The following is a 14351-nucleotide window of genomic DNA, read 5'->3' as shown; positions in this document are numbered from 1 at the left end:
CAGCAAACGGTGCCCCTACCCAGCACCTCCACCAATTCAAACGAGGGTGTTTTAAAGGTAGGAGTCGCGACAACTGGACATGGGTTTTACTCCGACAAGGACTAAGTAGCAGCACAGGTAGCGATCGCTCGTCGTCGTCCTTGTCTTCTCTCTTGGTCAAGCCGCATGTCCACTACCTAAGCCGCATGTCCACTACCTTCATTACAGCATGCACTTTCCTTGCCTAGTTCGGTCGCGTATGCCGCAGGCGACGTATTACATTACGACTTTGGCCCGCGAAACCCTCGGTGATTGGATTCATATATGAAAATTTGTTCCCGCTGTGCAGTCGTCACTGTCGCACCGCACCACTCGTTCAAGAACTCCCATTGCTTCGGCGCGTAGTTGAAACACTGCTGTGAACAAGCGCCTGAAGATTGTTGGGCCCCAAGTATGCATCGAGATAAAGCACTATTGCGCGACCACAGATGGAGCACAATTGAAGCCGTATTCCGTGACCATAGGGAAAAAAACTAGCTACCATACCCCCTTTTTTTAGCCATTGAGAGGGCCCCTACTAACTGGAGTGACGGTTCTTCTATCAACATGCCTGCGCGCCCAGAAAAGCAGAATAAAAATACTCTTCCGAACAAGCACGTAATAAAGCTGCCACCAACCCGTAGCGTCCCTGATTTTTCCTTTGTCTTGCAGTAACTGGCGGTACTAGTTTCATGTAAATATGCATACTATTCGATATTTTTCGCCACTATTCGATTCGAGATGAAATTTCACTATTCGCACACCCCTACTAAAATAACACATTCAAGTATGGTTGCTGATACCTTTACCTGCATTGAGACGTCACAGACAACACTGTGGCATCAAAGTGAAAACTGCACGGACGTTGTTTTAGTGTCAAGCTCACGGCAAGTCATTCATTTGATTCGCTATCTTCGAGCGCTTCGGGGTGCGAGTGGCAAACGTAGCTGATATACAAGGAAGTAAATTGAAAACATTAGTTTTCAGTGCCAATACATGCTTTGCAGCGAGCCGACAGAAATGTACCAGCTAGCCTTTGTTATAATCCGCATGGTATCGTGAAATAGTTGCAACAAAAAGCCAGAAAAGCGGCTGCTACGCGCGCGCGCGCATCTCGGAGCCGACAACAGCGCCGCTGCATCTGGATGAATTCTCGCTCCCTCTCCGGCGCGCCGATGCTGACACCGTGTGTTGTTGGCGGTGCCATTTTATTGCGTTGTTCCCGTTGGTGTGCTGCATTGTTGAACGTCGTTTTATCGAAAAACGATTCAGTACGGCTCCTTTAGCTTGATTGTTGCTGGTGCTTTTGTGCTGACTTTTCGTGTGAACGCACTCTCCGCCGATGGCAACGCCGGCGAAGCGGCCCAAGTACGAGGCGAAGGACTTCACCACAAAAGTAGAAATTTTGCGTGCCCTGAAAAATGGGCTCTGCCGACGAGAAGTTGCTCCTGTGTGGCAAAACACGCCTGCGCACGCCATTGCCAACTGTTTCAGGCACAGTGGCTTTGTTGTACCCGACTCCAGCAATGCCGAAGTGTCGCCAGACAACGGTGCCGACGATGGGCAGGATTTCGGAAGTGTTATACCTGATGCAGTGACACTAGAGGATTATATCGGCATTGATGATGGCGTTGCCACTGCCGACTGTCTGACTGATGAGCAAATCGTCAAGGAAGTGATGCGTGGGGTAAAATCCGAGAACGAAGAGCCTGAAGAGGAGCAGCCACACCATGAGCCACACAGGCCCCCTCGTACTGTGAAAGAAGCCGCGGAGGCCCTCGTCATCCTTGAAGAATTTTGTTTTGGCACTGCAGACAGCATGCGAGCTGCTGAGCACCTTGAAGCGCTCAGAAAAATTGTGTCCGCGCGAATTTCTGCTCGAAAACAGACAAGCATCCGCGATTACTTTGTAAAGTAAAGGTATGTTGAAAAAACTCTTGCATTTATTGTGTTTATTTCGACCATTCGATAATTCGGTTAATTCGGCCATTTTTTCCGGTCCCTAGAAATCCGAATTAACGAACTTTTACTGTAATAACAACTGGGCAATGCCTCTTTCTGCTTGTGCTGCGGGCTTGTGGAGCCTGACGCAGCCTCAAAGCAGCCTGGAAGCACACTGCCAGGCTGCGTCTGCAATTTATGGCGTCTAGAATGTCTGGCAGCGCACTGCCAGACATTCTAGACGCCATAAATTTGGGAAAACTTTTTTTTTTTACACTGCCAGACATTTTAGACACCATAAACTTGGAAAAACCTCTTTTTTAAGCACCTTTTTTCTCGGAATGCTTCGTTAAATCGGGTTTGGTGGTGAAGTTTGTTTTGTTATTTCGAGTTCGTAAAAGCATTAAGCGTATGGTAACAATCCGACTTTGTTCGTTAAATCGGGAAAGTCATAAAATTGGGTTTCGTAAAATCGAGTTTCAACAAATGTACTTGAGAGGCAACACCACCGTTGTCCCCAAGGTATTCAGGTGAGCATTGGCGTCATTTTTCTTGAAAAACAACATCCTCCTAAATAAAGAACTGCTCGACGGCTCGCGCCAGCTACCTTGCCATTGTACCTTCAGTACTGCGACCAGAAGTTCTGCAGGCCCTGCCGACCCGACGGCTGGCTACCTCGGTTTTTCCCGCACGCTTACGAGAATCCAAGAAAAGTACTACTGGGCCACGCCTTACTGCCGATGCCGCTCATTAGACGAGGACATGCAGGGACTGCCAGCGACGCTAGACACCGCCGACAAGGCCAGCGGGACTTCTTCCGTCGATCGATCTACATCGTTGACCCTTCCAGCAGATCAGGATGGACTTGCTGGGGCCATTTCCGACGTTAACGTCCGGCATCAAATGGATCGTCGTAGCTATGGACTACCTCACCTGCTACGGCGAAAGCAGGGCCCTGCTCAAAGGTAGTGCCACCGCCGAGGTAGCCAAGCTCTTCATCGAGAACATCCTACAATGTCACGGCGCCCCAGAAGTCCTTATCAACAACAGGGGTGCACGCGGCAGTGTAATATATGTAGTTCGATGTGAGCTTTAAATATTTTGCTCACTTTATTTCACCTTAGGATTATCCCACACTATACTTTCATTTAAAAATCAAATGTAACATTAATATAACGACACGTTCCAATGTTCTGAGTGTAACATGAACATGTTCCTTTCGCATTAAAGGAACTTGTAACAGGAACTCGTTTCTAATTTGGGAAAGAACAAACAATGAGCTTTTGTTCCTGCTTTATGGGAATGTGCAACACACTGTCGGATGACAATGACAGCGATGTGACTGACTGAAGCCATTTCACAGTAGGTTTTTGGAGCAGGAAGAAAGGACTTCGAAGCTTTCAAAAGCACATTTTAAAGCAGGGAAAAAGGCTTTTGGAGCAGCTAAAGGCACACTGCTGAGTGGAAAAATTGAATTTGTGAGAACTAAAACGGCTAAATATGGCACAACTAAGCAGCATTTCGTAACATTCCATGCACGTACAGCTCAGACCACTAGCAACATAACTGCTTACAGTGCAGGACCAGCTATAATGAGGTCTTTTTTTACTCCCGTTTATCCTCCCATAGAACTCCATGTATACGCATATCGCTTAATGCGCAGCCTTCAGATGAAAGACCACCTCCGTTGAAAGCGAGTGCGCTTCTCAACGGAGGTGCACCTGCCGAAGAGAGAGAACGGCGAATTATTTACGAAGAAGGAGGGGAGTGGAGCGAACTAACGAGGGCGGGAGCAGGAAGAAGAAGAAAAAAGCTGCGTCATGGGCATACAGGCGTGCTGTGTGAGCAAGGGTTGACTAGGCGCTTGACAAGCCTTTGCTTTGGCCACTTGTTGTGTGTTTTGTGTGCGTGTTCCCCACCGAATGGGTGCCCGCGTCAAGTGCTCCCGTTTGGCATTTTGGTCTTTTGTCCAAAAAATAGTTACGTCATCATGGAGAACAGATATCGCACAGGCGACCTCAATTTCACCATCAGTTTAGGCGGTGTTCCGCAAATGTAAAGGCTCTGTGATGCGGGCTTTCGCCTTTGCCACCGGCAAGCGAACTTGCAAGCTTGCCAGGCTTATGCAGAATAATTGCCGCGGCTGTTCTTCCGACCACGAACCCAAACTTGGTTTCATGCGTGCTGCCCTTGGTTCAGCTCGCGAGTGCGATCTCTTCTGCACCCGATCTCATGTTGTCTAGGGTAAGCTTCCCGCGACGGCATGCCAAGTTGCCAACCCGCAGCAAGGCCTAATGTGCACTAACCGCCTCATATGTAGGGGCCGCTGATTTGCAGTTTGGTGCCAAGTCAACAAAAACGAAGGCGTGCACGTGTAACATTCAAGTGCTGTTTCGCGGTCGCCACTGCTTTTGATGTAGTGCCTGGGAAATCGAAAGCATGTGGAACTTCAGTTGCCATTCCACGGGGAAGTCCGGCGCATAAACGAGAAGCTCTGAGTCAGTTGGCGACTTTTTGCTACAGCGCTTTTTTTTTTTCGTTCGTTTTGTCGGCACCGCAGGTCTGCGTACCTTAACCTTTCAACATTTAAAAATTTAAGCGAATACACGACCAGATCTTCGGAATGACACGACTGCCTGTTTGTCACATCTTGCACATGTGCAGCCTTTGAAAAATGGTGTTTTGGTTATATTGTGGATATTCGCTTTTCTGGCTACTTGCATTATAAGCGGTCTATGCTGTAATAAGTAGTCCAACAAGCACAAGCGCGCACGTTTTCCTTGATCTACGCATTGTTACAGCCACTGTAGCATAGTGTGCCCGTGAGGATAGAAGGATAGATGTTGCTCGCAATTGTAGGATGCATGCTTGGGCATTTCGACTCGGTTTTGTTTTCGAAATATGAAAACACCATATTTGGCACAAGCTTTGGCCCACAAGAACAAAAATGTAGCAGGATGTAGCAGGATTTGTCTTATATGGAGCAGTTTGGTGGAACTGGTGCAGCTATCACATCACTGCAATGAGAAAGGAGAGAATAAGCCCCCTGTTATTGACGTGGCAAATGTGGATGAAAGAAAGGATTTCTCAGTTTCTCTAAAGCCACGGAAGATTCGTTTTCCTGATGAAGGTCTTGACCGTCTTGCCAGTGTTGACAATGACGTGGATGTCACCGACTTCCTGAAAGAGGTGAAAAAGAAGTACGGAGAAGCCATGCCAATCCCGATACGTCCCGAGATGCTGTTCCGGCACCCTCCTATAAGCATCCTGCCTTCACCACGATAGAGCCAAAGCCGGCCGCCAGAGGCATGTTTGACCAATGATCAAGTCGAGGCGTGGCCAAGACCATCCTGCACACAACTGCCAAGGCCGCCCTCCGAAAGCACTTTCAGCAGATCCACACGTTCAGTGTCATGGCCGAGCGTAATGACAAAGAGCGGCAACATAGATTGGGTCCTTGTGCTTGACCAGCAAGAGGAACAGAAAGACGACGTCAGAGAATAAGAACAGCCGGCCCAGCATATGGGCATTGTGTCCGTTTTTCTCATTACAATATATTACAATTATATAAACAGTTAAGGTATGTCACCACCTTTTTCAAAAATTTTTTAAATTTTGACCTTTACAATTTTATTTTAAAATTGGCTTATAAAGGACCGTTTTAAGTGGTGTTCATATGCAGAAAAGAGTGAAAAAAATCAGAATGGGATTTGTTATTGACAAAACATTGCCAGAACTCCGCCTTTAAGAGAACAGTCATAGCTTGAGAATGGAGCGCCGAAACTATAAACTTTTTGGCACAAAGGCAGCCAACATAACACACTGTGCCATGAACTAGGATGTTTGCCATTTGATGACAAGTAATCAAGTTACAGTAAAAATACCAACGAAAACAAAAAAAATTGGTGATCTTATTCTGCAATGCTTCAAACAAAGCATTTTTACATAAAAACTTACCAATTGTTTTTACTGGTCCTAGTTCATTGCACAGGTCAGTAATAAAGGAACGAGCATACAAAGTTTCGTAGGAAAAGATTTATTTGTCATGAAGTTACAACTGTTTGCGTAACAAAAAAGTGCGAAAAATCAAGTTCTGAGAAAAACGAGTTTGAAGTTTTCCGATGCTTGTACAAACACGATGATGATGCCCTACAGAGTTAAAATCCACCAGGCTCATAGCTAGGGCCCTCCTTAGATGCCATGAGCTCTTTTCTGGCTTTTGTTGCTGCCCATCTTTTTTGCCAGTGTTGTTTTTCTTCGCCAGTCGACTGACGCTGGGCTTTCCTTACACGGTATTGGTCCCTAGTGTAGCAAGCTACGATAGTGTGGTGGCCGGGTTTGACACATGCTTCTCTCAAAATAGCTGCTACACTTCTGTTACTGTTATATAGCGTGGGTCGTACGACGCGGCAACGTAGGCACGGAGCGGTATTGGCAACAATTCTTTATTGCCATCACTGAACCAAACAAGACTGAGAACTGGAAACACATTGGTATATATATACATCAGCTTCCGGCAGATGGCGCTCTTCGATACAGGGTTGCTTGAACAGGGTTGCTTCAATACAGGGTTGCTTGAATACACAACAGTTACCATCATAAAAATTACAAACTACGCAGCATTAAAGGGGTACTGACACGAATATTTTCAGTTGTCGTTTTTTTCCGTCAAATGAAAGATCAAGCCCTCAAGAGCCTAGAAAAGGTAGTGCTAAGCGTGAGTGCGCCCTGAAAAAGTAATTACAGTATGTTTTTAAAAGCTAGTTTCGGTTCCTACTGTACCCTGACGTCACAACGCGGTATGAGCTTCTCGTCACGTGCTTGCACAATATATAGTGACGTTTCCACGCACAAGCGGCCATTTTGGAAGTTTTGATGACGTACAAGCAGCCATCTTGGAAGTTTCGGTACCTAACGTCATCACAACAAGCCAGACTGCTGCGTGAGGTCACCAGAATTTGTACTGTAGCCTGACGTCAAGCTAGTGTCGATGTCAGTAGGTGCGCCATGGAAAAATAGATTTTAATATGAAATTAAAATATCTTATCAGCATTTGCTGAGCTTCACACTTGCTCAGAACCGTCTCTGCATACAGGAGATATGTATGGCAGAGTAAACTCGCCTTCGAAAAAAGGTGTCAGTACCCCTTTCTCAGTACCCGCAGCTTTCTCCCTCAACTCAACGCCGCGAGCGCGCGGAAAGCTGCGCAGGGCGTGAAGGGAGGGAGGTCGGAGGTGCGAGGATTCGCGAGGAGGCGCCGAAGAGTTACGTCAGCGCCGGCGGCATTTTTTTTTTCATTTTTTTCTCTCTGGGGTCTCGGCGTAACCACGTGGTCTGTGGCGCCACTTCCGGTCGGCTTGCGTGGCCGTCGTCGAGCGAAGCTCATCGCACCGTGTATCGCGCGTGCTTGAAAACTGCGAGTCGGTTTGGTAATGTTGGGTGTGCACCTCGAACTGCCGTAGTGTTTTCATCGCTCTGCCAACCATGGACGCAAACCTGCGTGCGCGTTTGGAATGAATGACAGCTGAGATGGGTTTCGACCCACACTCCGATACACCGCCTCGTCGCACTGCTCGCGCTTGAATCGTATTCAACGCGGCAAAGCTGCGTGCACCCTTCTCCCAGTGGCGGTACTTTGATGCTGTTTGCTCTTCGAATGTGGGCGCACAGCGAGTGCGGGCTGACAACAAAGAACTAAAGACTAGAAGAAAGGATCGTGGGGCATCGGGCCGGCGCGGACCCATCCCCCGGCAGTCTGCAGCTACCGTGAAAATGCGAGTCTGCTTGGTTGCTGTGTCGCTGCGTCGCGGTTTCTCGGGAACCTGAGACTACGGGGAGGATACGCCGAGGTACGGCTCGATGACATACTGAACAGACAGCGAACGGGACTCTCGCCATACAGTGAACACAGGTATCCTAAACTAGCCGGCGCCAGCATTTTTATCGTAGAAATGCTGCACCGCTGCCTCGGTCGGTCGTGAGATCGTGCCGATGATGCAGATTCCAGCTGACGAGGCAACACTCGAACGGCTGCCACTCTCAACGGCAACCGGCGATGGTCAAAAGCACAGAAATATTCACGATTTCGGCACTGCGCATGGTGAAGAAAACGCAACCACGCAACTACGAGCAGACGAGCTGTCGGTGAGACTGGAAGTGCTAATATTAATGTTTGTTTGGTGTTTTAACGGCATAACACAATATAAACATACATATTATCTACTTATTGAACTGAAAATCAACAATGAAGGTAATAATGAGGGTGTTATCGTGATTATAACATCAGCCAATGGTGGAACTGCCGACAATCGCGTCATATATTGCGGACTAATACATCATTTGTCGAGAGAAGAGGGAGCGATTTTCAGCTGACTGAGAATTTATTGTAAATTCCAGGCCGCTCGCTTCGCTATAATATTTGGCTCGCGTGTTCTCGGAAGCCTCGACTACCGATTGGCAGCGCTTTTGACCCTGCCAAAAAAGTGTTGCGGGCCCCTTTAAACTATCAGTTAAGAAAACAGTTGCACACCCAGCAATCAGCTTTTGACTGCCAAAGTTGTTGCTGGGTGCACAAAACCTGAAACTCTGTACTATATGTTTACAGTCACTCCTACAATCCCACACTGTGTCGATGAACATTGTGCTTGCCTGAGCACAAGTAAATTGATGCCTCTATAGGAACCATCCTCAAAATAATACTACCTGTGTTCTGGTTATGTCTTTATTACAATAAAGCAATGTCAAGAAACAAACAAGAGAAAGTAAAAGCCACTCATTGCACTATAATTTTTTAAGGGCCCCTCACCAGCCTCTGAAAATACGAAAAACGAGCGTGTTAGTCTCTCCTGGCGCTTCTCGTCTTTATGGCGCACTTCATGACGCAAGAACAGTGATTCACGTGACGCCATTACAGTACGTACTCTCGATTGATCCACATACGCGAAATATCAGTTGTGACTTCACGTAGAAAACAGCGCTACGAGACGGGACAAAGAAAGGGCACAAACACGGCGCTGACTATCAACCAAATGTGCTTTTATTCCACCAGTCCGCATATTTATACATCACCATGACTAACGAAAGCATAACAAAAAACGTGAAGTCATGCACCAACCAGCCCAAATCCGTACCCTACTATCAGTTGTGAATTGTCTCCTACACTGCTTTGCCATGCAGCCACCCACCCATTCTTCCTTGTCTCGCATTACTATCGTGCGCGATCAACTGATTTCAGTTCATTTTGTGTGTTTCTGACGGCACAAGCGGAGATAACAGCGTGTAGCTCACAAGCACTAAATTCCATAGGCTCAATGCTTAGAGCTGACCACGGTGTTAGAATAGGTTAGGTGTACCGACGCGCCGCCTCCGCCGCGCAGCCTCCTCGCCGAACACGGAGACGCGCTTCGCATTTTTTCCGACAGGCTGCGCTGCATGTATCGAAGCTTCAGGTCAGCCGCATCAACGAGGGCCGCGTCACTTACAAAGCTGCATTTGCGACAACTCTTCAACTGCTGGCCGTTCGTTTTTTATCAGGTTAACCGCACATATCACTCTGATTTGAAAGTAAATGCACAACATCAAGAAATTCAGTGGCGGTAGCCAACAGATGGAAATACATAGGAAATATAGCTTCTGCGAACAGCGATAACGAGTTTACAGGTGAACACGAATTTCAAAAATACTTTAACTCGTGCACAAATAAGGCCACGTGGCAAATTGGGTGAGGCCGCCGTGACGAACTGGGTTAATAATAATATCAGGTGTTTTACGTCCCAAAACAACGATATGATTATGAGACACGCCGTAGTGGAGGGCTCCGGAAATTTCGACCACCTGGGTTCTTGCTGTCTAGGAGGTGTTGTTTTTAACGTGCACTAACATTGCACAGTACACAGGCCTCTACCATTTTGCCTCCACTGAAATGTGACCGCCGCGGCCGGGATCGAACCCGCGACCTTCGGGTCAGCAGCCGAGCACCTTAGCCACATCATCCACCGTGGCGGACCCAAACTGGGTTAGTCAAAAAGAAAAAGCTATTCCCCGAAAAAGAAAGCGAGGGCGAAGGAGGGGGGGGGGTTGACGTTTCACTAAATGATGGTTGTCGGAAGAAAGCAACACATTTGACAATGGTAGGCTAGAAGTTCCTCTCGTACGGGTTGTCGTTGTGCATGCACCATTATGGATGGATTCAAACAGCCGCCTTTGCAACGTTTACACGTGCTGGCTTTCCCGTGGTAATGAAGGTTAACGTCCATTTAACGACGAGTCCATCATAACTCACCACGTGCCATTCCGATTGTGCCTCTCGTTTTTCGTCACAGAAATGCTGTTTGTTGCAGTAGGAGAAGTAGAACTTTGTGCCCTGCTCTGGGTGCACAAACGTGAAATAGTCGCGCTCGTTCCCTTTCCACGCCCTAACCATTTTGCTTTCCATTTTTTTTCTTTCGGGAATGATAGGAATTGTGAGTGACACCGTATTCCGTGACGTTACTGTCTGGCTCGCTAAAACTAACACGCCAAAGCAGACGAGGCGCCATTCATGCACATACGTTCGCCAGTCGAAACGCCTGCAACCCAAATCGTAGCCTATTTGAAATAGCTTATCCTTGTTCATAGTGTTGTGCCGCGATGCAACTCGAGCTACAAATCGTGCACGGAGCAAGTTTCCCTTTTCGCTACTCCGAAGGATAGTGTTTTCTCTTTTTACTACCACCAACTCTCTTGAGTGCCACTCTACATTCTTCCGTATCATTTCGCCGCACCATACAATACTAGAGCTAAAGCAGCTTTTCCGGGCAAAAATATGTAAAAGTCGTAGATCGTGCAATATTGCGATAAAATTCTTGGCGCACCAGAACATATATATCTTGCAGTCTATTTATTTTGAATATATCACAGAGCGGCTTCGTAGCCATCGGTCGGAAGCTGTTGCCCACTTTATTGCATTCTCTTTCAATCCTGTATTTTCCGACATGGGAGCGGCTCGTCACATGCTAGTGCACGCCCAGAAAGACCTCGTTATAAAGAGGGATTACTGTATACGGAAATGCTTGCTTGAAAGTTTGTAATCTGCGACCAACTTTGTTTAATATTAATGAAATATCTGTTTGTATCCCAAAAGCTATGTCTTTCTTGCTTAAAGAAGATTAGTTTCATTCTGAAACAACTTACTGGGCTTTGTTTGGTCACTTAAAGGGACACTAAAGGCAAATAACAATTTATGCAGCAAAACTGCTAGCCGGCCTAGTTGGAACGAATTCATTGTAGCACTTGCGCGAAAACAAACGGGGACGAATTTGGGGACAAACGGGGAACAATTTATGTCACAGTGAAAGCTCAATGTATGACAACGTCTAAAACGGCAATATTATCAACAGCAGTGCCCTACTTACCGAGAAATTAAGCTAAATGTATCACATGACGAGCGCCACGAGCGGCACATTTTCAAAACGATCCCGATGATGTATAAGAGTCTGTCTACAATTAACCACTAATAATCAAACTAGCTGCAATAAAAAAAGAACCTTCCGTGCATCAGAGACGTAATAAAATGCTGCTTGTTCGTTTCTGTTTGATTCATGGAAAAAAGAACTTCTTTGGCGTTGCCATGGGGAATGGCGTGCTTGGTTCAAAGGTTCCGTTTTCGCCGAACTGCACTTCGCTCACACGGTCGTGTCTCAGTGATAATTTCGGTATTGCATACTGCTGCGTGTTTTGGACGCTCGTGAAAGTAGCTCTGAAAGAAATTTAGACAAAATGCCGCATGCATGTGATGTTGCCGGATGCCAGAATGGTGCTCGCCGCCAGTAAAGGCGGGCAACGTTGGGCATGGCAACAGTGACGTCAGAAAGACCGCTTTCAGGCGGGTGATTTGAAGTGTGCTAATGCGATGCGGACCACTAAAACGTGATTTTATTTCAAAATAAGCACTTTCTTGGCACAAAAGTAGCACTACGAGATTTCTGGACCACTATTTCAACAATCAACGTCAACTTAATATTTGCCTTTAGTGTCCCTTTAATGTATGAGCAGGGGCTGCACTTCTAAACAAAACCCGAGTGATAATTGAAAACATGCTTGTTCCTTAAAATGTGCTGAAACAATTACAATATGCCACTCTTACAGAAGGGTACATGGCAAATTGCTCTTGCAGAAGTGCAGAAGGTGGTATTAGTAGTTATTTTGCATAAATGTACAAGATGAGAACGAAGAATAATTAAGAATTTTTGTGACTGTCTCTGTGGGCAACTGAGCTGACAGAATAGGATAAAATCAGTGAGAATGTATGTGAACCAGCTGACCTGCTCACCACGGTAGACCACATACTCGGGGTAGGAGAGGCCACCTACACTGGGCCGCCCAATGACTGAATGGTGGCCAGGTGGAGCATGCGCCATCTTCATGGCACTGAACTGCAGGAATGACTTTCCTAGTGTCACACGACACAACAGCATTTGCCTGAAAAATAGGGAAAGGAGAAAATTTACCAATGAAAGGAGAGGAGTTTACCTATTACGTGAGCAGAATTCATAACAGTTCTGAACTACTTTAACACAATAAGGAAGCAATATTCTGCCTACTAGGTTGAAAGATGGATGCTGCTGTAATCACAAAAAATATGGCAATATAAAGCATAGAAATATAAGCATTCTACTTCGCAAAAGTGAAAAAAGGTACAGGAATGTTGTTTTTCTATGAAATCTAAGCTGAAGAAGCTGATTTTTATCAAGTCATCTTGTATTACTTAGCCTTGGTAGGACTTGCATGTTAACTCACTTGTGCTCAGTTTTTTCCTTCCCCAGTGAACATGAGCCATACTGCCACGACAGATGATGATGATATGTGGCTTTTAGTGGCGCAAGGGCCATGCTTGGCCAAAGAGCGCCATGACAGATAATGGAAAGTTAACAGTGATCAGTGATTTACCATGATAGGATGCAATGTGGCCGTTAAGTGGCCTAAAAATGCGCTACGTTCAAAGCATATATATGTTATAAAAAATTACACCATCTCCCGCTAAAGGGGACCATGAGGCGATGCGAAGCCGGAGCACTTGCACGATCGCATTCCTTTGGCGCTCGTTCGGCATGCTACCGACCTCGCGTCGTGGAACGCGAAGAGAAATGCTATGCGCGTCGTGTCTTCCCTCTAGCCTTGCCATTAATTCTCACAGGGCGCACGGAGAACGCGGTCGTCAGGCGCGCGAGGGGGGAGTGTAGGAGAGGAGAGAGAGGGGGAGGGGACGCGCATGCGCTCATCGCGGCGTTGCGCAGGAGAGGGGCACACCATCTCCCGCTAAAGGGGACCATGAGGCAATGCGAAGCAGGGTTTTGGCATGTCAAGCCCGCGTTTCAGAGGGCGAGGGGAGAGGAGAAAGGGGAGTGGAGAAGGGGGAGAGTGGGGAGGAGGTGTGTGGAACAGGTTTGCGCATGCGCAATAAGGGTGGTCACGCCGCACACCACCACCACCACCGGTTTGAGCTCCGCCATAAGATGCTTCGCATCTAATAATGGCAGTGACATGGAGGGTGGCCTATGAGTGCTGAATGAATGAGAACTGATCATGCTACCGAAATATGAGAATCGAGAGATAGCACCAATGCCTGCTCAAGGCCTTTGGGCCCAAAATCCGGGAGGTAAGTGCTGTGTAATTAATCTACCGCAGCAGCCTCTGATAACAGGCTGTGCTACGGATAGCCCGGGGACAGGGCTGGGCAAAGATACTTTGAAATTGTATCGCGATACAAGATACTAGGGCAACAAGTACTTGAGATAGACACAAGATACTTCTGGAATTATTGTATCCGATACGATAGTGCCCAATTGTATCTTAAGATACTTCGACACATATGCAAATTTGCTATTATAGATCTATATATTGAATCAGCAGACGCATATACAGTAATCCCTCGTTATTATGAAATCGCTTTACTCAAAATATCGCTTTATTCAAAATTTCTTACAGTCCCAACCCAAACGCATGCATATTAAGGCGCATCACTCGAAGCGTGCGAAGAGCTTGACCCGCTTAGAATGAAATGGCGAGCGGAGGTGTCGCCGAGCGGCGGCAACCCTTTTGCGCATAGGGTGTCAAATTAATGCCATCATATCTTAAGCAGGTCCAGAACAGTCCACAAAGGTACCAATCCCACAACCGACTACCGCCTAGTAACTGGTACCAAGCGAATGCCCAGTGTTCCCAGCTGTTTACAGCCGGCGACAGATTTTTCGGACTCCAAAAATACGGACTTCATGGACGTTTTGAACTTCATAAATGCAGCGCCAAGGTTCCCGTAGCAGTAATACATTTTCGCGACAGATTTTTTCGGAAGGCTTTATGCTCTAAAATTCGATTTTTCGGACTGAATCACTCGTTTTGAGCCACACTGCTTG

The 14351-nt window shown here is 46.8% G+C and overlaps 1 protein-coding gene across 1 annotated transcript in view; it reads right to left on the bottom strand.

Moving 5' to 3' along the window:
* LOC119379489 (poly [ADP-ribose] polymerase tankyrase-2) overlaps window positions 1–14351 on the bottom strand; it is a 536202-nt gene that overhangs the window by 24733 nt on the left and 497118 nt on the right. Inside the window, exon 26 of the mRNA XM_037648790.2 lies at window positions 12261–12417. Within this exon, the coding sequence (XP_037504718.1) occupies window positions 12261–12417 (157 nt within the window). The remainder of the gene's footprint in view (window positions 1–12260; window positions 12418–14351) is intronic.

The sequence above is a fragment of the Rhipicephalus sanguineus genome, chromosome 1 (genome assembly GCF_013339695.2).
Source record: "Rhipicephalus sanguineus isolate Rsan-2018 chromosome 1, BIME_Rsan_1.4, whole genome shotgun sequence".
Taxonomy (NCBI): Eukaryota; Metazoa; Arthropoda; class Arachnida; order Ixodida; family Ixodidae; genus Rhipicephalus; species Rhipicephalus sanguineus.
The sequence above is the reverse complement of the archived record's forward strand: the minus strand, read 5'-3'. Positions and strand labels throughout refer to the sequence as shown.